The sequence below is a fragment of the Poecile atricapillus genome, chromosome 15, assembly GCF_030490865.1.
Source record: "Poecile atricapillus isolate bPoeAtr1 chromosome 15, bPoeAtr1.hap1, whole genome shotgun sequence".
NCBI lineage: Eukaryota > Metazoa > Chordata > Aves > Passeriformes > Paridae > Poecile > Poecile atricapillus.
The window spans coordinates 12,741,362-12,764,968 of record NC_081263.1 but is presented as its reverse complement, the minus strand read 5'-3'; the positions used below and the strand labels follow the sequence as shown (position 1 = coordinate 12,764,968).

Here is a 23,607-nt window from a genome sequence, read left to right as displayed (position 1 = left end):
GAGTTTTCTTGTGGGCCAGCTGGTGTGGGAAAGAGCCGAGAGGAAAACACTCCAGGCTATGAAAATGATTTCCTTAACAGGCTGAGAAGAAGGCTTGCTGTGGATCACAGAGGAAGAGGCTGGCTGGGCAGCAGCCACTGGCAACATTTCCATGAGCACTCCTGGGAGCTGCTGTGGACATTCCCCCAGTGCACAGAAGGGAGTGATTATAATGGCTGCAGCTTCCAGGGGATGCCAGAGCCTCAAGGTGATTATTCAAGGATTTGAGACTGTCCTCTCTCAGCCCCTCAGCTGGACTTGAATCCAGCTCCACATGTGCTGGAGATCCATGGTCTCCTGTTCCAAGCCTTGCCCAGTTGAATTTTTGATATCTCACAGCCTCTTTTGCACCCCTGCTTCAGTGTCTGATCACCCTCAGCATGGTTTTCTTTCCCCTTCTGGCTAACAAGGATTTCCCATGGTCCCACTTGTGGATTTTGACCTCTTCCCCATGAACCTCTGGGAAATGCAACCTCATCCCCCTCCTGTCAGGCCATTGCAGACTACGATGGGATCTCAGCTTCCCCTTCTCTTCTTCAGGCTGAACAGCCCCAGCCCCCTCAGCCTCTCCCTCCCTGATCATTTTGTTCTCCATCCCTGCCCATTTTGTTCTCCATCCCTGACCATTTTGTTCTCCATCCCTGACCATTTTGATGGCTGGACCCACTGGCCTTGCACTGGGGTCCAAGAGGGCAAGGATCCCTTTCCCTGCCACTCTGCCACCCTCACTGACAGCTTTTGCAGGGGTTCAGTGTCCATTCATGCCTCACTTGTCCACCTGCAGCCCCAGCACTTTTTCCTGCAAATCTTTCCCTGGATCCAGCAGTGTCAGCTCCTGGTGTTCCTCTCAGGATTTTGCTTTTGAATTTATTGACCTTTCTGAGGCTCCCAGCAGCTGCCCCATGGCCAGCAGCCCTGTCCTCAGGGTCCCCACTGACCCCAAAACGTGGGGAAGCTCATCCAGTGCTGCCAAGCTGAGAGGTTTTATTCTGAAACAGCTACAAGAACATTGCTATGTTTCCATACAATTTAAACCAGAAAATAATAAGATTATTTTTAATTGAAATGGAGTCGGCATTCTGTGCTCCAAACTCTGCCCAAACCAAAATTTCTGATGCCTGACCTGTTCATGTGTCTAAATCTGCCTTCCCTCATTGAGATGAGAGCTGCACACATTAATACATTATTCAGTGGTTCAGTCCTTCTGTCCAGGAGCCAAACCCATTTTTCCAAATGTATTCATTGCTCCCTCCTGTTTGTTGACTTGTTCTGTGAAGGACATTCAGCCTGGGGGCAGGATTTAGGAACACTTTGCTTTGTTTGCCAAAGAGGGGATGCAGAATGAGAATTATTACTCAGGGGATGACTGAGCTCAGTGCCACCCTGACATGAACCTGTCCCACATGGCTGCCAGGGAGGATTGAGCCCTCAGGAATTCCTGAGCTTGGCCTCAGCTCTTGTTGTCCATGTGCTGGCAGGGCTAGGCCAGAGAAAATCTTGGATTGTGTTTCCATTATATTATCATCAGATTCCTTCATTTGGCCATTGAAGCATTTCCCCCTTCCCTGGTTATCTTACTGTGATATTTTTTGAAGTGCTACTTTTAAAATTTCCTATCAGGAAATGCCCAGGATTTGTCCTCTCACAGAAAGATAAACAATAATGTGCAAAAGGAAAATAATCACATTTTCTTTGAACAGAAATGTCCTTTCTGAGTCCTCTGGGACACCTACAGATCTGGCACCCCTGGGGGTACCCCTGGCCCCCCTCCCACAGGCTGGAGCCTCTGTCCCAAAGAACATCTGGATCCTACTGATAGTAAAAGATTTTAAAATCATAGAAAATCTGGGGAGTTAGAAAGAAAGTTAGGTTTGGTAGGCCCTGGGAGTGTTAAAGGCAGGCCCTGGGAAATGTTAGGCCTTGTGCTTGCTAAGATCACGTGAAACTGCACTTGTGTAGTCAGTGTATGATAAATGATATAATTGTTAGATGTGATTAGATATAATTATTATTTAAAGAATCATGAAAAACTGTATTAGGGGTTTGGGGGGATCTTGAGAAATCCATGCTTGGATGGAATCAATGTATACAATAGAACAATGTAAGTTTAATAAGTAATATGTAAGTTATATAATAATAGAGTATAAAACATGTTTACCTTGAAACCAAGTCGGGTCAGATTTGGGTCTGTGTACCCCTGACACCCAGAGCTGTTTAATAAAAGCACCTAGATATAATTATTTTGTGATTTTGTGTTCCTGAACACTAACAGCACCTCTGGCAGCCCCCAGGGCTGTGCACAGCCCCAGCTCCCACGAGCCCAGGCAATGTCCCCCACTGGAGAAGCCACTGCAGGGGCAGTAATTTGGCCATGAATTGTTGCTGGAGGTCTGCTCTCCTTCCTGCCCAGGGTGAAGGATTTACAGTGTTTTGGACAGGCAGGGTTATCCTTCACGAGATGGGAACAGTGACAAGCTGGGTTGTTTCATCTTCATTCCCCTCCTGAAATCCCTCTTGATTCATTACACTTTGTCCTTCCCGTTGCTGTAATGAAATAAAAATGTTTATGTTGATATATAAAGATAGCAACATTGATTTTCCTTTCTGCAGGAGATTTGATTACTATCAAGCTTCCAAAGCCTTCCCGAGGTCTTTCTTTATTTTATTGCAACACCTTTTCAAACTCACAGCTTTTTCCTAATTGTGTTTTGTGCTGAGAGAAGCATGTGGAAGGACTGGAAAGGGAAGCAGGTGAGCTCTCAGAGGGGTCCTTTCCATGCATTAAGATGTTGAGATGCTCTGATTTTACCAAAATGTTGCTCCGCAAATTCCATATTTGCAAAGACTGGAGATGAAATTATAAATATGAGACTGCAAACAAAGTTATTTCAGATTTATTATTGCTGCCTCTGGATTTTCATTTCATCTCCCATCCCTGGGGGTTTTAGAGGTTTACCAATATTCTGACACTATTTGTATTCCTGTCTCAGTGCAGGATACTTGCGATGTGCTCGTAGGAAGGGATGAGCAGCTGTGGGGAAAATGTTCAGCTGCCTTAAAAACAATCAAAACCAGAGCCAGATCAAAAGTTTAGACAGCATGATTGTGTCTCTGTGTTAAACCAGAAGAGGGAATTCCAGCCTTGAAACCTCTGGGAGCACAGAAGGAATTGATATTTGCACCTGAATTTTACACATTGGTCTCAGTTCTTTATCCCTGTGGCAGGGGGAGAGGCTGTGCTGGTGCAATATTCCCAATCCTGGAGGTACAAAAAGCACTGGAATGTTCACAGTGCCTGTGCTGTTCCAGAGCAGGACACAGGAATCACCCTGAGGCTCTGGGACAGCTGCTCTGGTTCCAGGGCTAAGCTGGTCCTACAGCAAAGCCTGCCTTGTTAAGCTGCTTAGAGTTATTGATTACTGAGGCAGAATGTTCATTATTCTGGAATCCATGGAAAGGCTGCTCCTTTCCATTTTTTCCTAATGACCAGTGTTCCCCAATTAATCTTGGCTTTGTTATGAATGCAGGAAAGATTCCTTGTAACTGCTGAAGGAATTGATTTTTTGGGTTTCAGTGTGTTTCTGTTCACAATTTCCTTGTTTGCCTCAAAAAGAAAGGGATGTCCACGAAGCCAGAGCAGGCTTTTCCCTCCAGGTGTTCATTTAGTGGTTTAAAGATCAGTTTCCCAACCAAGTGTGCCTGAAAGTTCATGTTTGAATAAGGCTGGATTCAAAATGTTTGTGGAATTCAGCTGCTTCCCGGGAAGATCCTGGATGAGCCTTCCCAATCCTCCAGCACAGAATGTTAAATGTGCATAGACATGGCACTGATGGCCACACATCTTTCTTGGGAATCCTGGAATTCTTCCATGGTCCTACAGTAGCAATTCCACAGGTTTTTCCTAAAGTCCTTTTGTTTTCCAAAAAAATCACTCACTGGAGATGAAATCTCAGCAAGCCAGCAGAAGTTTCAGAACATTTCCATTCAAAGGAAAGATGATTATTTTCTTTTTTGCACATTATTGTTTATCTTTGTGTGAAAGGGCAAATCTTGGCCATTTCCTGCCTCAGAATTTTTAAAGTAGCATTTCAAAACTGCCTGAAATATTATTACAAGATATTTAGGCAAAGGGAAAATGCTTTAATGGCTAAATGAAGGATTATGATGCTAATAAAGGGGAAACACAATCCAAGATTTTCTTCAGAGAGTGGTTCAGTCTCTTTTCAGATGGTTGACTTGGGGATTTTCCTGTATCTTTTCTGAACGTTGATTTTTATTTTTTTTTTCTTACTTCTAACTTAAAAGCTGTTAGAGAATGCCCAAAGGAGGGATATGAGGATGATGAAGGGCAGGCCCATGAAGAGCACTTATTCTGTTCAGCTGGAGCAGAGGACACTGAGGTCAGACCCCTCTGCTCTGTGACAGGGACAGGAGCCAGGGAACAGCTGGAGCTGTGCCAGGGAGGATCAGGCTGGATGTCAGGGCAAGGTTCTTCCCCAGAGGTGCTGGCACTGCCCAGGCTCCCCAGGGAATGGGCACGGCCCCGAGGCTGCCAGAGCTCCAGGAGCGTTTGGACAGCGCTGCCAGGGATGCCCAGGGTGGGGTTGTTGGGGGGTCTGGGCAGGGCCAGGGCTGGGCTGGGGGATCCTGGGGGTCCCTCCCAGCCTGGGACAATCCATATTCTATGACCCCCACGGTCTGGCAGCCCAGTTCCCTGCTCCTCCTTTCACCCAAAGAACTGAGTGTGATTCCTCACCCCACACATGCTCTGAACCCCAGCTGGTCTCAACAGAGACACGAGGAAGTGATGATGTGACCCTAAACCTTCCCCCATGCTCAGCCTGAGGGGCTGCACTGCAGGACCAAAGAATGACCCTGAGCTGGAGCTTGAAAAATGTCAGGCATGAAGTCACAGAATCCCAGAATGGTTTGGGTTGGAGGGGACCTTAAAGCTCATCCACTGTCACCCCTGCCATGGCAGGGACACCTTCCACTGTCCCAGGCTGCTCCAAGCCCTGTCCAACCTGGCCTTGGGCACTTCCAGGGATCCAGGAGCAGCAACAGCTGATCTGGGCACCCTGTCCAGGGCCTGACCACCCTCACAGGGAAGAATTTAATGTGTTTCTCTAATCTAAATTTCCCCTCTTTCAGCTTGATCCCATTCCCCCTTCTCCTGTCCTGACAAAAAGTCACTCTCTGGCTTCCCTTCACACCCTGGGAAGGTTCTGGGAGGTCTCCACACCTTCTCTTCTGCAGGCTGAGCAGCCCCAGCTCTCTCAGCCTCTCTCCAGAGAGGGGAGCTCTGGGCAGTTCCACACCTGCTGACAGGCAGGAGTTTTGCTACTGTGGTTTTGGTGAGATAAATGCTGGTGTCTCTTGGCTATTTCCACCCCCAAGACCTACTGGGGGAGGTGACAACCTCAAATTTCAACTCCAGAATTACACCTCCACCAACATAACCCTGAGCTGAACACCTTCACTGGGCACTTCTTGTCTCCAGATGCATCTGACTCCTCAGGAAACTCCCTCAGCATGAAAGCCTTTGGCAGCTGGATTAGCCCAGGAGGTTCTGGAAAGGGAAGCATTGTCAGGGCTGCTTTTCCCTGTCAGAGATGCCTTCACACACACAATCCTGCAGCTTTCCTGCCAGTGGGCTGGGCACAAACCCCTCACTAAGCTGTCTTTTCTGTAAAGTCAATTACTGTAGAAAATCCAGCAATACAATGGGCATAATGCAATTATTTGGAATTGATTTCTAATAAGCTTATGAATAGACACGTGGGCAAGTTCAAGTTTGCTGAGGGAGTTTATAATAATAGCTGTCACATTCCCATTAGCTTCCATCCCAGGGGATTTCCCTGCACTCTGCAAATCCTGAACTCACATCCCTAAAGAGGAAGTGTTGCCCAACACCCACTTGCCTTTTGCTTGGGAAATCTGCATTTAATTCCTCTTTCCACCACCAGCACAATCCTCCTCAAGTCTTCCAACAAAGCAAAGAAGAAAAAACCATGTGTTCCTTCTGCAGGAGACTGGGAGGAGAGACCCCACAAGGAGCGAGCAGGGACAGGAAGGTGTAAAACAAGGTGAGAACCTGGGCTAGGGGAAGGGACAATGACAGGGGCTGGAATGACATTTAAGGTCCCTTCCCACCCAAACCATTCTGGGATTCTCTACATTTGAAAGAAGCCCATTTGGACCAAAAACAGCCCTAGGAGGGAAGGATCAATCCAATCTCCAGGCCTAAAGTGGGAGACATGTCCCACTGCCAGCTTCTCTCCGTGGGCTTTAAAGGAACATGAAAGGGAAGAACATGGATTGACACTCGCAGCTTTTCACAGCCTAAAGCTCCTCCCCACTCTGCCATGAAGTCCCAGCACAATTCCAAGCTGTGGGCATTTGGATTCCAGCAGGAGAGCCAAATGAGGATGGTAGCAGCAGCCACAGGGATGGTAACAAGCCCAGAGTGTCTCCAGGAGGATGCAGCACCTGCCAGCCAGGGAGGAGGGGATGGAGCCGGGCACAGGGCACAGATGGCACAACAGAGCTCGGTCCTGAGGGCTCACAGGGGCTCCTGCTGCCTTCACTATAACTTTTTACTGTTTTCTGATTCTGCTTCTGTACTTCTCCTCACTCCTGGATTTCTCAGCTTCTCAGAGCTGAGCTCCTTCGGGATGGCCCCTCATGGGGAGTTCCACTCATCTCAGTTCTCTGGCTCTGAAGAAAACTCCAGAGCTCCTCAGGATCTTGTTTCTTGTGTTTATCAGGATGTTATCACAAAACTTGCCAGGTCTCTCCAGACTTTCTGCACAAGTTTAATTCACTACAGCCTGACACATTTTGGGCTCTGATGGCACAAAATGGCCCCAAACTGTGCAGCCTTTTTATCTTCATACTTATTCTTATCCAATTAATAATAGACATGTACCCAAAAACCTCGAGAAGAAGAACATGAAGAAGAAAGGACAAGAGACAACACCCTAACTCCTCCATCTTGTTTTCTATTTTCTAAACTATTTTAAACTCTAAACTTTAACTTTTTCACCCAGTGACTTAAGAAAACTTTCTAATCTACACACTCCCACTTTTACCTTTTCTATCTAACTTTAACAGTTGTATTCATGTAACAACATGAAAACATGCCCATAAATTTTATGTTATATGAAATTCAGTGTTCTCCTGGATCTCAGAGCCAGGCATCAGAGACCAGGGCACACACTCTGTATCTCAGACTCCAACATTCATCAGAAACTTAATGTGCTCACTTTGCAAAGCTCCAGAATCAGCCACAGGCAGGAGATGCCCAGGGAAAGAGAAATGACAACAGCAGGAGCTTTAAGGAGGCTGCCAGGGCTGGTGTTGCCCTTTCCTGCCCAGGGCAGCCTGGCCCTAGGAGAGATTTCCTGGCAAATCTAAATAAGGCTGAGGCACCCAAGAGAAACTGAGGCATTTATGCCCCCTACAGTAAATATCTCCTGCTCTATAAGGAACATGGAATCATGGCTTGATTTATTTTTCCTTCTGAGATGAGCTTCACTTTAGTTTGCAGACTAGGAAAAGCAGCAGCAGCATAGAGAGGATTGTGCTGGAATAAATCCATTTCTTCATCTGGCATCCCTCATCACATTTATTTGGCCTCCTGGTCTATCCTTTTTTAGATTTTTGGGGTTTTTTTGGTTGTTTTTTTTTTTTAACAGTTGCAATGGACATGAAATAAACCTGACCCTTCTTAATTTATATGCATCTCAGCTGATGCCATTTGAAGAAGAGTTCTCACTTTCTAAGCAGACCAGATAATAATTAATAGACTGGATAATTGCACCATCAGGCCTGCCATTTTGCATGAATGGGGATGTGTTACTTTAATATTTTAAAACTTCCCAGATTGTTTCAGGCATATGGGGATTTTAGAATATTTACTGTGCCAGGCTGCTGAAGGACCAGGCTTAACTGAAGTTATTGTAATCATGCCATTGTTTTCAAAAAACCCTGAAAAAATAGACATTGTAAAGAAATATTGACAGATTCCAGGATGGGAACTGGGAAATTGCTCCATTAGAGCACGTGTGGATTACAACATGAGGCAATTATTAAATTAACAGATGGCACAGGCTGCTCAGAGCCCTGCAAACAGAGCCCAGCAGCAAGTGAGGAAGGGAAATTCATGCTAATGCAGGCAGGAGCCTGAATACCCCCTCAATCACTGGCCCCTGGGAATTCCAGGGATTAAAGGGATGCCTTGGTCTCCCAGCAGCAATAAAGTGATTAATCACTCACTAATGGAAATCTGTGCATTCCCCCACTCCCCCAGTTTGTGGCAAATTGGTCCCCAAAAGGTGATTTTCCTGGTTCCCCCAGCAGCAGAGGGAAAATAGAGAGGAAAGAGAGAAGTCACAAAATAGGACAACGCGGATTTTCACCCAGGAGCGAGTCTGGGAATGCTCACGGGGGACACAGCAAAGTCCAGAGAGACCAAAGACACCTCTCCTGGAGGGATCCCAACCACATCCTGCATCTCCACCACAAACTGCTCCACAGCACAGCCCTGGGGACACAATTCCTGTCCCTGCTCTGCGCATGGAGGAGGATTTGGAGCCTCCAGGAGAGGGACTCTGCTCCTGCCGCTGCAGTTCCTCAGCTGGGAGGAGTTTAATCCTTGGTAATTCCAACAGCAAAAGCTTGGGAAAGGCTCATTAGCCTGGAGGAAGGAACAGGAGCTTGGGAAGAAACAATTCTGAATTGTTTGGACAAAGCTTCAGAGCTGGAAAAGTGGGATTTTCCATGGAGGCATCCAGGGCCTCTCCTTGGAGTGCCTGTGGCCAGAGCACTTTCCTGGGCACATGGCTGAGCCCCTAAATCCCTCAAGCAGCAAGAAAATTCAGATGACACCAACTTCTTGGGCAGTCTATAACCCCAGCCTCTATTTTCAGCATGAGAAATTCTGCATGAAGTGGAAAAGCATGCATTGAGCCACATGAAGTATTTAGGAGCTGGATTTTTGGGAGATGGACAGTGAGTGTTGTTTCAGCTCTCCAAAGCTCAAGAGTTCCTCGAAAAAGTTTGGGTTTGGCTGTCACATGGAACAAGAAATCAATCATTCACACCACTCTAGAAATTATCCCCTTTTTTAGAATTAATTTGTCAAAATTGGAACCCTGGGGTTCAATTCTAGCCCAAAATAGCTGTTGCATTGTTCCAGACTTTACAATATTTACTAATTTCATATTCTATAAAATATAAGTAAAATTTCTCTTTTTTACATTTTTTTCCCCCACTCCTGGCAAGGTCTGGTCCACACACAGATCTCCCCTGGATGGCAGCAGGGATTAAACCAACCCCTGCCTGAAGGAACTATTGGGTTTTAAGAATGAAATAGGCAATGGGTGCTTGGAGGGGCTGTACCCACAGCCCAGCCTGATCCTCCCCTGACACAACCCCATGTCATTAATATATCTGTGATTAACTTCTATCTTCTGATTTAAAGATCAGCCACAGCTTGGCTTAAAACTCAGAACTCTTCCATTCTCCCAGACAGGGACTGGGGATGATTTACCCGTGAAGAACATGGAAAACAAGGACATTTTGGAGATTTAGGAGCCCAAGTTGTGTTTCAGCAGGGCCATGGAAACTCAGGCATGCTGAGGACCAGATTCCCAAAGGCATTTGGGGGTTTAGGGATGCAGATGGACAGGGGCTGCTCAGAGGCACAGCAGGCAGGGAAAAGGATGGTTTCAAAGCCAGATGCAGGAACAGGAAGAGCTCAGATGCAGGTCAGGGATCTCAGGCTGTGACCCAAGAGCTGTGGGGAGGGGACAGGAGGTTGAGGACCAAGAGCCAGGTCAAGGGAGTCCACAGGGGACTTTAAAAATGACTTTCACCCACACAGCTGCACAATCCACAATTCCCAAGTGTTTGCTTCTCCACCCAAAGCTGAAGTAGAATCCACAGAGATTCTGGAGATGTTTGAAAATTCCTGGTCTGGCCCATTTGGAAGACCCAGACTCCATCAAGAAGGGCAAAACAACCCTAATGATCCTTCTCCCCAAAGAAATAATTTATGCTTGCAGAGAAAGTAGGAACTGAATTGGGCATTATGAAAAATTCTGTGTAGCTGCAACTACAACCCAGATAATTCATTTAGGCTAAATATACGGCTGTAATTGAAAAATCCAAATAAGGGATGCATATGCATTGATCCATATGATTTAAATCAAGCTATAAAACATCAACATTATCCAGCAAAAGCTGCTGAGGAAACAGCAGCCAAGCAGAATATGAAATTCCAGGGAGACCATTGCACTGGCTGGGAGGAGGACTTAATTGATTTTGACAAAGAAACCTATTTGCTGTTTAATTGATTCCTACTCTAAATTCCCAGCACTTTCAGACCTAGCAGAGAGAAGCAGCAGAATAGTGATTACCCAGAGCAAATTACAGCTGGCCAGGGCTAGAGTACTTCAGGTCTGGTAATTCTCTATTTACCAAATTACTGCGCTGTGGATTTTCAGAGAAACACTAAAATGAGCTCACAGAAGCACACAAATCATCCTGAGTTACAGGAGGGTTGAAAGAGCTGCCAAGGCCCCAGAAGGACCTGGGGGGAAGCAGTAACATCCTCACTTTATCCCAAAAGTGTCCCTGCTCTTCTGCACCTCTTTAGGGTACAAGAGCTGTGTTTGCTGGGAGGGATGAGCTCATAAATTGTGCCAGTGCTGTAAAATCCTCTTGGAATCCCTTCCCAGCTTTCAGAGGTGTCTGTGGCACACTTCCCCAGGAGTTTCCACCACCTGACTGAGCTCCAGGGTGTCTTCCCTGCTCCTGGAGAGAAGCTGCTCAGCAGCCCCAGGAGCAGCAGCACATCTGGGTACAGATGTGTAACCCCAAGTTAGGCTGAAGCCCTGGGGCTGCTGCCCCTCTCACATCTCCAGAGCCTTCCCAGGGGCTTCCTGGGCATCACTGAGCCTTTGCCTTCACATCAGGGATGGGGAGAGAATGATTTCCTTCCCCCCCTTAGAACAGAGAAGCAGCCCCTGCAAGTCAGGCACTGATCAGTGATGGTGTGAAGGTGCTCAGCAAAGTCATGGAAATGGAGAAGGGACCTCAGAAATTGCTCAGGACCTCAAAATTGGGAAAAGAGACAGAAATGGGAAAAATACCTTAATGGTGCTCTCCACAGCTGCCTGAAAGGAGATTGTGGCACCGTGGGGGTCACCCCCTCCACCCAAGCAGCTGCAATAGGACATGGGAGAACAGCCTCAGGTTGTGCCAGGAGAGGTTCAGGGTGGAAATGTGGGAAAAAATTCTTAATTGAAAGCCTTGGAAACAGCTCCTTGGGACAGTAGTGGAGTCACCATCTGTGGAAGGTTCAAAAAGACAAAAAAAGAGCAGATTTCACAATCTGGTGTAGAAGTCAGGATGGAGCTTGGTCAAAGGTTGGGCTTGATGGTCTTGAAGGGTCTTTTCCAACCCTACTGTGATTTCCAGGATGATGAGGAATGCACAGCTGGACATGTGGAGCCAGGCACAGCTCCACGGGCCCTTTCCCGTGCTGGGGCTGTGCCAATTCCAGCTGTGACCAACAAGGAGCCAAATTCCTTCTGCTGCCAGCCCTTCAAGCACAAACCAGCACCCCCAAGGCATCACCTCACTGTTTGTTTCCCCAACACCTCCCTAACAGTGACCAATGGACTCAGGGCAGAGATTTCTCCATTTGAGAAATCCCTTCCCATTTCTGAAGGCCTCCCCCTCCCAGCTCACCCATTTGTCCCACGGTGCCAGGCAGAGCTGGGGCTGGCACACTCCTCTGCCACAGGGAAGCAAAGCTCCATGGAAAGCTGGGGTAGAAATGTGACAATTACAGCCCAGACAGAGAGAATAAATCACTGGCTTTAGTTCAAAATAATTAAGGAAAGGATGTTTGGAAGCATTAAGGGGCAGGCTGGACTTAGGAAAATATTATTATTACCTGGCAGGAGGGTGCAAGCAGTGGGGGGGTCAGGCTCTTCTCCCAGGGAAGAAGGGACAGGACAAGAGGACACATCCTAAAATTACAGCAGGGGAGGTTCAGATTGAAATTGGGGAAAATGCCTTGACTGAAAGGGTTGTGAGCATGGGAAGAGGTTGCCCAGGGAAGCAGTGGAGTCCCTGTCCCAGGAACATTCTAAAAACGTGTGCATGTGGCACTTGAGGACGTGGGTTAGTGGTCAATGTGGCTGATGGCTGGACTCAGTCTCAAAGGTCTTTTCCAAACTTAGCAATTCTATGATTCTGTGATAATTATCATCAATATTTTAGGACAGATCTCATTCTTTCAGGACTTAGACACTTCTTCCACCTCTCCTGCCGAAAGCAACAGAGCACAACCACCTGGAGACCTCACCTCAAACCTCACCCAGAGCTGGGACTTGTCCACAAACCACTGAAGTTTTCTGTAACCTCCAGAAAATGCTGAAGCCTCCTACAGCCCCACCAGTTTGGGAATGTAGATGACAAACTCTGCAGATTGACCTTCTGCAAGCTCTCCCCTCATTAAAAGGAGAAGCTCTGACCATCCTCACCAGAGCCATGGCCTGAGGGACTGCACCAGCGACTGAACTCCTCGGTGCATCCTTTCAGAAAGATCTGGCAGACCTGGAGCCCCCCCTGGAATTTTTTCCCCTCACAGATGCCCCACTGCTGTGGGTACCAAACCAGAAATGGAGCCTCTGATCTGCTTCAGCAGAGAACAGCCTGAAAATTTCCTTCCTGCTTCCAACAGAGCAACTTCCCAAAGCAAAGCAGTCTCCAGCCAAAGGAGAAGGAGCAAAGAGAAGCAGGGCTTTGCTGTTAAGACTCACTGAGCTGCACTTCCAGCTGAATTTCTCACAAATTCCAGAGAAAGGAGGATGGAAACTGTGGTTTGGATGGGAAGGGACTTCAAAGCTCAGCTCATGCCCCCTTCCACTGTCCCAGGTTGCTCCTAGCCCCATCCAGCCTGGCCTTGGACACTTCCAGGGATGGAGGTCACTGTAACAGGTTCCCAAGGAAAGGAGCTTTGAGAGATGAAGCTCAGTGAGGAGGGATAACCCCAGGAAAGGCTGAACCCCTCCACCTCCCTGCAGTGCTGGGGCAGGCCATGAATTACAGGAGTCCTGGAACCCCCATTCCCTGGGCCTCTCCACCCTCCCAGGGAACAATTCCTGCACCTTTTCCCACCTGTATCTCCACTCTGTCAGCTCAAAACCATTGCCCTTATCCTGTCAGAGTGAAGCAGGACTGATCCTTCCCTGCTTTAGCCACTTCTCCAGTGCCCAAACCATCAGTGAAGCACAAAACCCTTTGTGCTCTCTGCACCTGGGGCTCACCTGCCCTCCTTGGGGGCACAGTTCAGCCTCCCCAGGAGGATGAGAGTCCCCAAAACAGCCACAACACCACATGAACTGAGTGTCACACCCTGACCTGCTGGGGATCAGTGGGAGGGGACACAAGACACAGCCAACAGGAGACATCACAAGCAAAAAGACTCCAAACCCCTAAAACTGCTTTTTTCTATTCCACAAACTGGCACAGGTGTTCCCAATCCATCTCTCACAAGGTAAACACTGCATTTGGGTTGTAATTTGTTTAGCAAACCTTACATTTCCAGCTATAATTACCCCATCGAGGCAGCTAAATGAAGATGGCATTTCAAGTGACCTTCAGCTCCCAGCTGCAATCACCATCCCACGGGAGAGATGGAGCAGGGAGGGGAGGCAGCACAGGGTTCCCCAGGTGAGAGGTGCCTGGATCTGCCAGCCAGGTGTTCCTCCAAAATCAGCCAGCTCCAGGCAGAGCAGGGTTTTAGGGAGGACAGCAGGCACAAACCCAAAATGTTGGATTTCTCTGCTGGGAAAAAGGCCACTGGAGTTGGTATTTCCTCAGCTGGGAGAGCTCAGGATGTGTTTTCTCACAGAAACATCCTGCAGAGCCAAGGTGTGTGAGGACAGTGCCCTGCAGGATGGTCCATGCAGTGTAAATATTTTGGGGTTCCTCTTGCAGGGGAATAGGGGAATCAATGTTTCTCCAACACTCCCTTGCCAAGGGGCAGAGATGGTGCTTTGCCTCGCACTAAGACACCCAGTGAATCAACTTGATAAGAAACACACACAGTGCCCTTAAAATAACTGTAAAAAAGGAATTTCCAGCTCCCTTCCATCTGTTTCCTCTCCTGCTCTCCAGTCCTCTGCACCCTGCCCCAGCTCAGCCCCATCCCAGTCCAGAATTCCCTGCTCCCATCCTCCAGATACTCAGTTCACTCCTCCTCCTCCAGACTCACCGAATTCTCACCTTTATTCCCAATCCATCTTGGAGGATTTTCCACTGTTTTCTCTCCAGCCTCTCACCTGCTCCCCAGCTGTCCCCAGCCCTCCTGCTGTCTCCTCCTCCTCCTCCAGGTCTCCTTTTCCCACTCCACCTCATCCCAGCCTTAGTCCCAAACTCCTCCCCAGCCTTCCCAGCTGTTTCTTTCCCAGATAATTTCCTTTAAGAGCCCCCATGCCACCCTGCCTCCCAGGGCACCTGGGGGGAGCCAGGCAGGAATCTGCTCCTCCTGCACAAAACTCCTGTCACTATGGAGCAAAAACATGAATTAAAAGTGAAATCCATACAGAGAATGGCACAAACCCCAGCCCTGTCAGCATCCAGTCACCCTCTGGATCACCTCCCCTCCAATGCCACTGCTGGATCTAAACAAATACAGGAATCAGAGGAAGTCCAGCAGATGAACTGCTCCTGCAAATGGATTTTCCTTTCCACAGGGGCAGCTCCAGAGGCAGCACAGCAGGGCAGTGACTCCCTGGCTGTGCTGTGTAACCCCCAGGAGGAGCAAAGGGCAGCCCAGCATCGATCAGGGCAGCAGCCTGTCAGTGCTGGAGGCATCAGGGGCTTTTACAATCCCTGCAAAGATCGTTTGGAGCTGTCACAAGCTGACACTCGGTTTGTAAAGAGGTCTGAAGTGGATTTATTGACCCCCCACACCACCCACAGGGCACAGAGGGACAGAAAGCAAAGGAATGCTCCAAGTCCAGCCCAAAGTCCTGCCAGGACCTGCCACAAGCACCTGAATGGGGCAAGAGCTGAATGCTGCCAGCAGCAAAGGTTCTGGCTGGAAAAGCATTGGAATGCTTCAATGGGAGAGCAGGGCACCCAAAGTGATGGCACTGCAAGGACCTGTGTCCTCTGGGGCTCCCAAAGCCACACTGATCTCACCTGGCCACTGCAGGCTGGCACAGAGAGCAGGGAAATCCCTCCAGGGCTCTCTCCCCTGCCCTGTGTTATAAATGAAATTAGAATTTTGACAACTAGGTCCTTTGAGTTAACAGTGGTTTAATTATAAATGAATAAAATTTAGTGAATTGAATAGTGACTTGGTATAAAAGAATACAATTTAGTAAAAGAATATAATTTAATAAAAAATACAATTTATAGATATAATTTGCCAGTAATTAAGTGTGATTAAAGCATAAGCAAAACCCATCAGGGTACGGGGAGGGCTTCTCACCCCACCTCACAAAAACACTTCAAGCTAAGCCTACATACTGTGTGCTTATACATATTCATTAATGTTGCCTGTAAGTTTCCTCCTATTTCTGATTTTTCTGACTTTACATCACTTTTCTTCATGGCCCTCACTTGTTGTTAGGGGGTCTTCAGTCTTCTTTTGGGGGTCTTTTGGCAAAGGCTTCTCCTCTTCCTCGCTGTCCTTTGGATAACCTCACAGGTTTGCACGTGTGTACTAAGTGTTGTGTTATGTAAATCTATTAATTCGTCTTACATTTTATAATTTTCAGGCCCTATACTTAAAGTTGTTCCAATTTTGTCCATCTCAAGGTCATTTTTGTCTTGGGACATCACTTATCTTCCAAACTACACCCTGTCCCTCAATTTTAACATGTAACATCTGTAAAGGGGTACATCTGCTTTGTAACACTGATTCTTTTGGTTGCTTCTAATAATAACTTTAATAACAGTTACAATTTAGTTAGCACCAATCAATTCCATTTATTACACCTGGAACACTTGGCTTGCTCTAATACAAGGGAAGCTGCAGTAGGAGAGGGGACACAAGGAAAGCACAGAACCAAGTGCAAAGCAGCAGAACAGAGCTCCTGCCTGCCCACATCAGCCACCACAATCTGATTTTGCTCCCACACTGACCAGCCACAGCCACTTCAACCCATCCCATTCCAAATGAATTCCTGTGAGCTCTGAGCATCTTGAATTTTCCCAATCACAAGAACTCAAGGTGACACAGAAGTTGGAGCCAGACAGCTCCTGGCTGTGCAGGGCCTCACTCAGCTCCCTGAGCAGCCCTTCAGGGAGGCCTCAAACCTTTTATATTCTCAGTGTATTTTGCAGCAAGCAATAACACAGCTCTGGAGAAGGGATGACAATATCCAAGAGTGACAGGAAACATGAAAGGGAGAAGAGGAAATTAAGCCCCTTGCAAGCAACTACAGAGCTTTTGCCTTCCAGCACTTGCTGAGAGCTTCACTTTCCCAACCTATTGCCTTAATAAAGCTGCTTGGGAAACTCTCCTTAAGCCCTTCCCTCTGCCAGGCAGGAAAACACGGACACAGGTTGGTTAATGCCTCCTAATTTCACTGATAAAAGTGTCAGCCTGCTGGAGCCATGGCCTGGAGGCAGCAGCAGCACACTCAGGCTCTGAGCCACAGGTCAGGCACTGGGGCAGAGAGCAGCAGGGCTGGGAGAACAGCAGCAGGACGTGGATGTGAGAGTGAAATCACTGAAGTGTTAAGAAAACCGGCACAGGGATGTGGTGGCATCCACCAAAAGTGGAAGAAGAAGCAAGTGCCCCCTGTGAGTGCATTTAAAGTTGAAATCAGCCCAGAGGTGAGCTGGCACAGGGGCACAGCAGCAGCAGGGGAGGGTGAGACACAAGCACCAGGGCAATAATGACCAGAATCAAGGAGCCCTGCATCACTCCCCAGGGCTGCTGAGAGCCAGAGGAGATGCCTCAAGGCACATCTTCCCTGCCAAGGTGTTTGCTTAGGGTTGTCACATTACCAACACATTTCTCATTTCTATCCAAAACTACTCAAAACAAGCATGGATAATCAGACAAGCTTGGAGACAATGAAGAACAACCTGGATACTTTCCCAGAGCTCAGATGAGCTGCAGCCCTAAACACTGCAGGAAGCCAGTCCATTCATCATTCCCAGCTTCTCCCCACCTCTATCCCCTGCTGTTTCTGCAGCATGGATGAGAGCAGCTCAAATAAAAAAGTCCAACTATTCCCATGTGCAGCTGCTCAGACTTTTCCCTTCTAGTTTGGTGTAAGAAGTTTCCATGGCTCCCTGAATCTTGGGATGTTAAAGAGTGAAAGAGGGAGAGGCTTCCACTCCTCAAACTCTGCTTGAGGAGTCTCCTCTTTTCAAGCAGAGCTTTAGGAGCTGCCACAGGAAGGTCATTTCAGCCTGTGGTAGCTCTTCTGCTACAGTCTCTGTAGCCTTTTTTAGCTTTCCTGGGCTGTTCATCACTATCTCCAGCACAGGGAGGTTCTGGCCACACACAGGACTGGAGTTCCCAGAGCATTCCAGGAGCTGGGGGCACAGGCAGCCAAGAATATTCTCTGTAAAGGGATTTAATGACCATGCAAGAGCACATCCCACTGATCCATGGGCAGGAGCAGCAGGATTTGCTGGGCTAAGCACTATGTTAGCATAGCTCAGATGTGCTGCACTGACAAATCAATACCAAGAGCAGGAACGCCCAGCTATTCCTTTAAAAATCACTTTTATAATCAGGCAAGTTTACATTTCAAGCATTCCTAGAGGTAAGACACAACTTTGCTATTAAGAAAACAACACAGTTTACTCCCACCAAGCAGCAGGACTGGTTCCAATATCCCCAATTCCCACTCCAAAGTTCAGCAGGAGTTACAGGAGGCAGAACTGCTGAGCTTTTTTCCAGGGAGAATTCCCCCTGCAGCTGAGAGCTCACAAGGATGCCCCCTGCAATTTCTCTCTCACATCTCAGCAACACCTTGGCCTGGCAAATTAAACTGCCTGATGATTTTGCCTTCAACACAAACTGGTTGCTACAAGAGGAAAACCCTTGTTTGGTACATGCTGAGCTCAGGGGATCTGGATCCAAACCTCCCCTCCATGAGGGGGCTGTGCTGCATAAAGGAATAATTGCTGCCCAAGCCCAGAGCCCACACACTGCTGCCTCAGCACAAAGCCTTTACACACAGGGCTGGAGGATGAGGAGTGCTGCTGGAAAAGGGGACACTTTCATGTGAGAGGGGAGGAAGTTCCAGCTCTTCAAGCCTGCATTAATCATCCACAAAAACATCCCCAGTCCCTCTTTCTGACCCCTGCCATGAAACAAATTTAGTTACCTTTAAATTAAAAAAAAAAAACACTTTTAAATAAAAAAAACCCTCACTTTTATTAAAAAAAAAAACTTTAAATAAAAAAAATAACTTTGGAAAAAAGCAGTACTCACATGAGAGCAGATTGCACTTCTGGTCTTAAATTCAGAAGGATGAAGAGTCAGGAGCAGAGCTTTTCTTCTCAAAGTCCCACAGGCAGCTGCTCCATCAGCCCAACCCACAGCATTGCCTGGCCAGGCTGAAGGCATTGGGCTCCTCATCCTCTTCCAAAGGGGGCTGGAAGAGCTCTGAACTCCCCAGAAACCCTGGAGGGGAGAGGGCAGCAAGGATTTCACCCAGAGGCCGGTGCCTCCCTGGGCAGCTGCTCCCACACCTTCCATCCCACCAAACAAACAAACTGCTCCAGGCAGCAGCAGATAAACACAGGAGGAGAATTTGGAGGAGCAATGCCAAGGGATGCCAGGGCTCTGACAGCTCCCCCAGGCACAGGGCAGTGCCAGCAGGGCACACAGTTACCTCTGGGGACAGAGAAGGAATTAAGACTTCCCAGGACATCAGAGGGGCTCACAGCTGTGATCCTTCCTGTACCACCTTCCTGCATCCCTGAGCCCACAGTGCAATTCCATCAAGGAAGAGGTGGGAAGAGCACAGTTCACACCCACTGCTCCCAGGCTTTGTCCAAGAGAGACCAGAGACAGGGTTTTTGTATGCAGCAGTTTTATTTTAAGCAGTTATGACCCAGTACAAGCAGCTTTTAGGACAATTCTTTACACTTTGAGAGCTTAATGCCAACAGCAAATATTGTTTTATCCTTCACATGGGGGTGCTGGAGGTTTCCGGATGCCCAGCTCCTGCTGCCTCTTCCTCCTGGGAGGATTGATCCTCCTCCTCCTCTCTGGGGGAGAAGGGTCCCACCAGCCAGGACAGAGGAGTGTTGTTCTTCAGGTAATGCAGCAGCTCCTCCATGTACTCCTGGATCACAGCCAGCTCCCTCTGGCTCTGGGTCAAAACACCGCTGGACAGATCCTGGAAGGAGTTTGCCAGCGAGAAGGCAGCATGCAGCTCCTTGGTGGCAGCAGGAGCCCATTTCAGCTTGTCCTGCAGGCTGCAGGGAAGGCCCTGCACGGCTGCCACCACCCCACAGCAGGTGAGGTGCAGCTGCTGCGTGACCCTGCGTGCCATCAGCAGGGTCAGACTCTCCAGCTCCTGGGAGGAGACAGGAAGGACACGATCAGGAATGAGTTATTTAAAAGTTAAAAATGCAGGGGATGCCCAGAGCCCTTTACCTCCCTCCCCAGGAAGGTACCTCTGGCTCCGCAGAGCTTTCACCTCCACTCTCTTTGAGATACTTCCTACTCCAGTCCAGCCACATCTGGTGTAGTTTCTCCTGTCCCTCCTGAAGCTTTTGATTAAATCCTTGCTTAAACGCCTCAATCTGTGGCAGGGGAAGATCAGAGTGCCAGGACAGAGAGATCAGCTGGGGAACTGCAAAGCTCCTCAGCACAGCAATGAAGCTGAGACAAGACCAGGGCTTTGGTCCCATCCTTCCAGGGGCTGGGCTCTACCTACCAGCTCGAGGATGCAGCTGAGCTGTGCCAGGGCCCCCTGCATGCCCTGCCAGACCTGCTGGATCCTGGCTGTGGAGTGCAGGTGGGCAAAGAGCTGAAGTTCCTCCGAGAGAGAGCCCAGGCGCACAAAGTACCTCCTCTGCTCCCGCTGCTGCTCCAGGGGCAGCGCCTCTGTGCCCTCCTCACACACTGCCAGCTGGGCTGGGGACAGAGACACGGCCTGAGCACAGATGGCACAGCAACAGGCCCAGGAGAGCCCAGACTGGCAGCCAGGTACCCCCCAGTGAGGCCCTGGCACAGGGTGCCCAGAGCAGCTGGGGCTGTCCCTGGATCCCTGACAGTGTCCCAGGCCAGGCTGGACAGGGCTTGGAGCAGCCTGGGATGGTGGAAGGTGTCCCTGGCCATGGTGAGAAGCCCAAAATGAGCTTTAAGGTGCCTTCCACCACAAACCATTCTGGGATTCTCTTCTTCCACCACAAACCATTCTGGGATTCTCTTCTTCCCCCACAAACCATTCTGGGATTCTCTTCTTCCCCCACAAACCATTCTGGGATTCTCTTCTTCCCCCACAAACCATTCTGGGATTCTCTTCTTCCCATTAGGCCCACTCCAGAGTAGCAGGGTGATGAATGGGGCTGACCATCCCCAATAGTTCCCACTTCCACAGGCACATCCCCCTTTCCTTACCTAGCTCCTCATTTCCAATAGGGAGGGAGTCACCTGGTGCTGTCCCCAGCACAGCCTCTGCTCCACACACACCCGCTCCAGGCTCCAGAACCAGCCCAGCAGCGCCGGTCCCAGCGGGTCCTGCAGCCCCCTCACTGCTCTGCAGAGCATCCCTGCTGACATCCAGGGCCTGCAGCACTTTGCTGCTCACAGCCTCCTTCACCTCAGCCACTCTGGATGACACCAGCTCCTTTGTGCCAGAGAGGATCTGGGGAACAGAAGGAATGGCAGATATTGGAGTGGGTTGTGTCTCACACTGAAATTCTGAACTGCACCAAGAGGACAAACAGCACAGTCAGGTGTTTACTCTGCTAGGAGCTCGCATCACACACTCAGGTGTGTGAGCCTGCATCACTCCCTAGCTGAGAAATCCCACAAGAGCCAGGCCCCTCTGCCTGCCAGGGACAGCACAGCCTTTCATTCTTACCTGCTCCACTGGCTTTTGAAGGAGTGGCAGCTTCTCCCCCAGTTTATCCAAACCCTTGGAAGCATACTCACTCACTGCAGCAACTGAAGAGAGAACCAAAAACGTGTCAAAATGTGGTTTTCTGCAATTTCACCTCAAGTTCTACCTCGCAAAAATCAGTTTTAGGAAAGCCAGTCAAAGTCAATCAGCCAGAAAGTCAATCCCTGACTCTCCATCTCACTGCTGGATTGGGGCCCAGCTGTAGCCTCATTTATAAGCCAGGAGTTGTCCTTTCACTGTGGCAATGGAGAGGTGCATTTCCTCACCCCAGGACTCCTCCCAGGTGTGGAAGGAGCCAGAGAATCCCTCCCATGACCTTCCCCAGGGATTTACCGTGGGGCTCCAGGGTGGCCAGCACTGGCTGCACGCAGCTGGCCGTGGCCTCGCTCACGCTCTGCACTCCCTTCTCTGCAGCATCACACACAGACCTCACAAAGGGGTGGCTCTCCTTGCTGGAGGCATAAACTGCAGAAACCACATCACAGGCAGAGCCCACCAGGCTCAGATTGGCCACCTCCTTCACCACAGCCTGGAAGAGCAAAGAAAAGTGCAGCCATGAAGCTCCAAACATGGCCCTGGGCAGTTCTGCCCTGAAACTCCCTGTTTGGGAGGAATTGTCACCAAATCACCTGGCCCACCTGAAGGAGAAACTCTTGCCTTGCTCACACACGTAATTAAATCCATAACTCAGCTGTGACACGAGCTGGGGAGCTTTGCCATTATTGATTGTCCACCCCAGGAAAATGTTCCTCTAGCACAAAGAGCAACCAAGTCTGGGGGCAACCTCAGCCCTTCTGCCACACATCCATCTCCACTTCACCTGGAATGGTTCTCTGACCAGCCAACATGACAAGAAAAGCTCCAGCAGCCAGGACTGAGCTGGTTTTAAGCTGACAGATGTCACCCTTGCCTGCAAGGATGCTGCTGGTCCCAGAGCAGAGCAAGAGCAGCAGATCTCAGGGAGGCTGAGACATTGGAGTCTTTCCCTGGGAGCACTGCTTGCCAGGAGCCAGGCTCTTGAGTTAGAGACTTTCCTAGCCAAGAACCAGGGAATTTTGCTGAGTCTAAGAGCTTACAGGGACTTTAGGTCCACATCTTTGTCTGGGTTGCCACCCAGAAGCTGCAGGGCACAGCCTGAGCAGAGGAAACTCCTGTTTTTGGGGCTCAGCTCCCCTCAGCCACAGCAGGACCACCTCCTCACATCCCACAGGGAGCACCAACCTCCTGCTCCTCCTCCTCCTCCGGGGGGCTCTGGGCCACCTCCTCCTTGTCAGGCACAGCAGAGGCCATGGCAGCTGGAATGCAAGGAACACCGAGGCTTTAGGGAGAGTCCCCCTTCCAAAGGGACACTCTGAAGTCATAAAAGAGAGAAGTTCCTTTACTGCCTGCTCAGGGGAAATCCCAAAATGGCCTCATAGGAGGGGCTCTGTGCCTCTTGCAAATCTACCTGGTTTCAAGTTTAAATTCCAGGTGGTTTGTGATAATCAAAGGAACAAGGAAAACATTCTTTCCTCACCCTAGAGGCCAAACATTATTAATATATTTAGGAGAGGCACAGGGTCCTTCCTTCCTCTGATTCCTTAGGATTTTAGCTGTTATATTTTCCATCTATTTGTAACCCTGCAGTTCTCAGTGTATAACTCTAAACTCCACACACAGTGGGAGCTGCTGCTTTCCCAGTTTGGGCAGACACAACAATTCCTCTCCAGGCCTGGCAATCAAGGACACCTCACTGCCTCAGGCCCCCAGAGATGGAAACAAAAGGGAGTTGTGGGGGAGCAAACCTGGGCTAAATGACTTCATTACCTGAAGCTGTAATTGGAATATTAACCCCCAATATGCAAATGAACCAAGTTTATAAAAGTGTGACACCCCTGTGACCCCTGATCCATTTTGGGTGCAGCCTCCAAGGGGCTTCATCTGCCAGAAATGCACCTGGAGGCCCTTGAATATATAAAATTGCTTTTTCACTCTCTTAATTTTGCCCAGCCTCTGTTTTTAGGTAGCCACAGAAAAGGCATCACCTCCCTACCAAGGTTTTAAGAAATTCTTGAATAAAAGAAACAACAACAGCAGAACTGGGAGAAAACAGAGCTCAGGGGGCTGCTATAACACCCCAACACGTGAATATTCCAGAACAGTACCTTTTTTTAACCTGTTGGAGGCAAACAGACCAGCAGCAAGGAAGAAGCAGGCACCCAGCATGCTCCATCAGCCCCTCCTGCCTTTTTATAGTGGCTGGGATGGGGCAGGGCAGGAGCCTCAGGGACTGACAGCTCTGGGGAGCAGCAGGAAGGAGCCCAGCCCTGTCCTGGGCAATTAGAGGGGAATGGGGCTGAAATGGGCCCTGCTGGAGCTCATTAATTCCTCTGGGTTAGGCTGGCACACCTTGCCTGGGTGCAGCAGCTTCACTTGGAGATCTTCACTTCATCAG

General features: G+C 49.0%; 1 protein-coding gene across 1 annotated transcript; it reads right to left on the bottom strand.

The window, feature by feature from the left end:
• Positions 1-19,226: 19,226 nt before the first annotated feature.
• LOC131585184 (perilipin-3-like) lies at positions 19,227-23,378 on the bottom strand. Its single transcript, XM_058851002.1, has 8 exons — positions 23,321-23,378; positions 22,395-22,477; positions 21,507-21,702; positions 21,135-21,217; positions 20,669-20,915; positions 19,983-20,182; positions 19,720-19,848; positions 19,227-19,619 (listed from the first exon to the last, which is right to left on the bottom strand). Exons 1-8 carry the CDS (start codon positions 23,376-23,378, stop codon positions 19,227-19,229), a joined length of 1,389 nt encoding a protein of 462 aa, XP_058706985.1.
• Positions 23,379-23,607: the final 229 nt, after the last annotated feature.

What these genes read in the sequence shown, in the direction of transcription:
- LOC131585184 (XM_058851002.1), bottom strand. Translation starts at nt 23,378, where the DNA reads ATGCTGGGTGCCTGCTTCTTCCTTGCTGCTGGTCTGTTTGCCTCCAAC. An exon ending in TATTGGAAATGAGGAGCTAG is followed by an intron (nt 20,183 to 20,668) that starts GTAAGGAAAGGG and finishes CTCTGTCCCCAG; the next exon opens with CCCAGCTGGCAGTGTGTGAG. An exon ending in TCAGCTGCATCCTCGAGCTG is followed by an intron (nt 19,849 to 19,982) that starts GTAGGTAGAGCC and finishes CCCCTGCCACAG; the next exon opens with ATTGAGGCGTTTAAGCAAGG.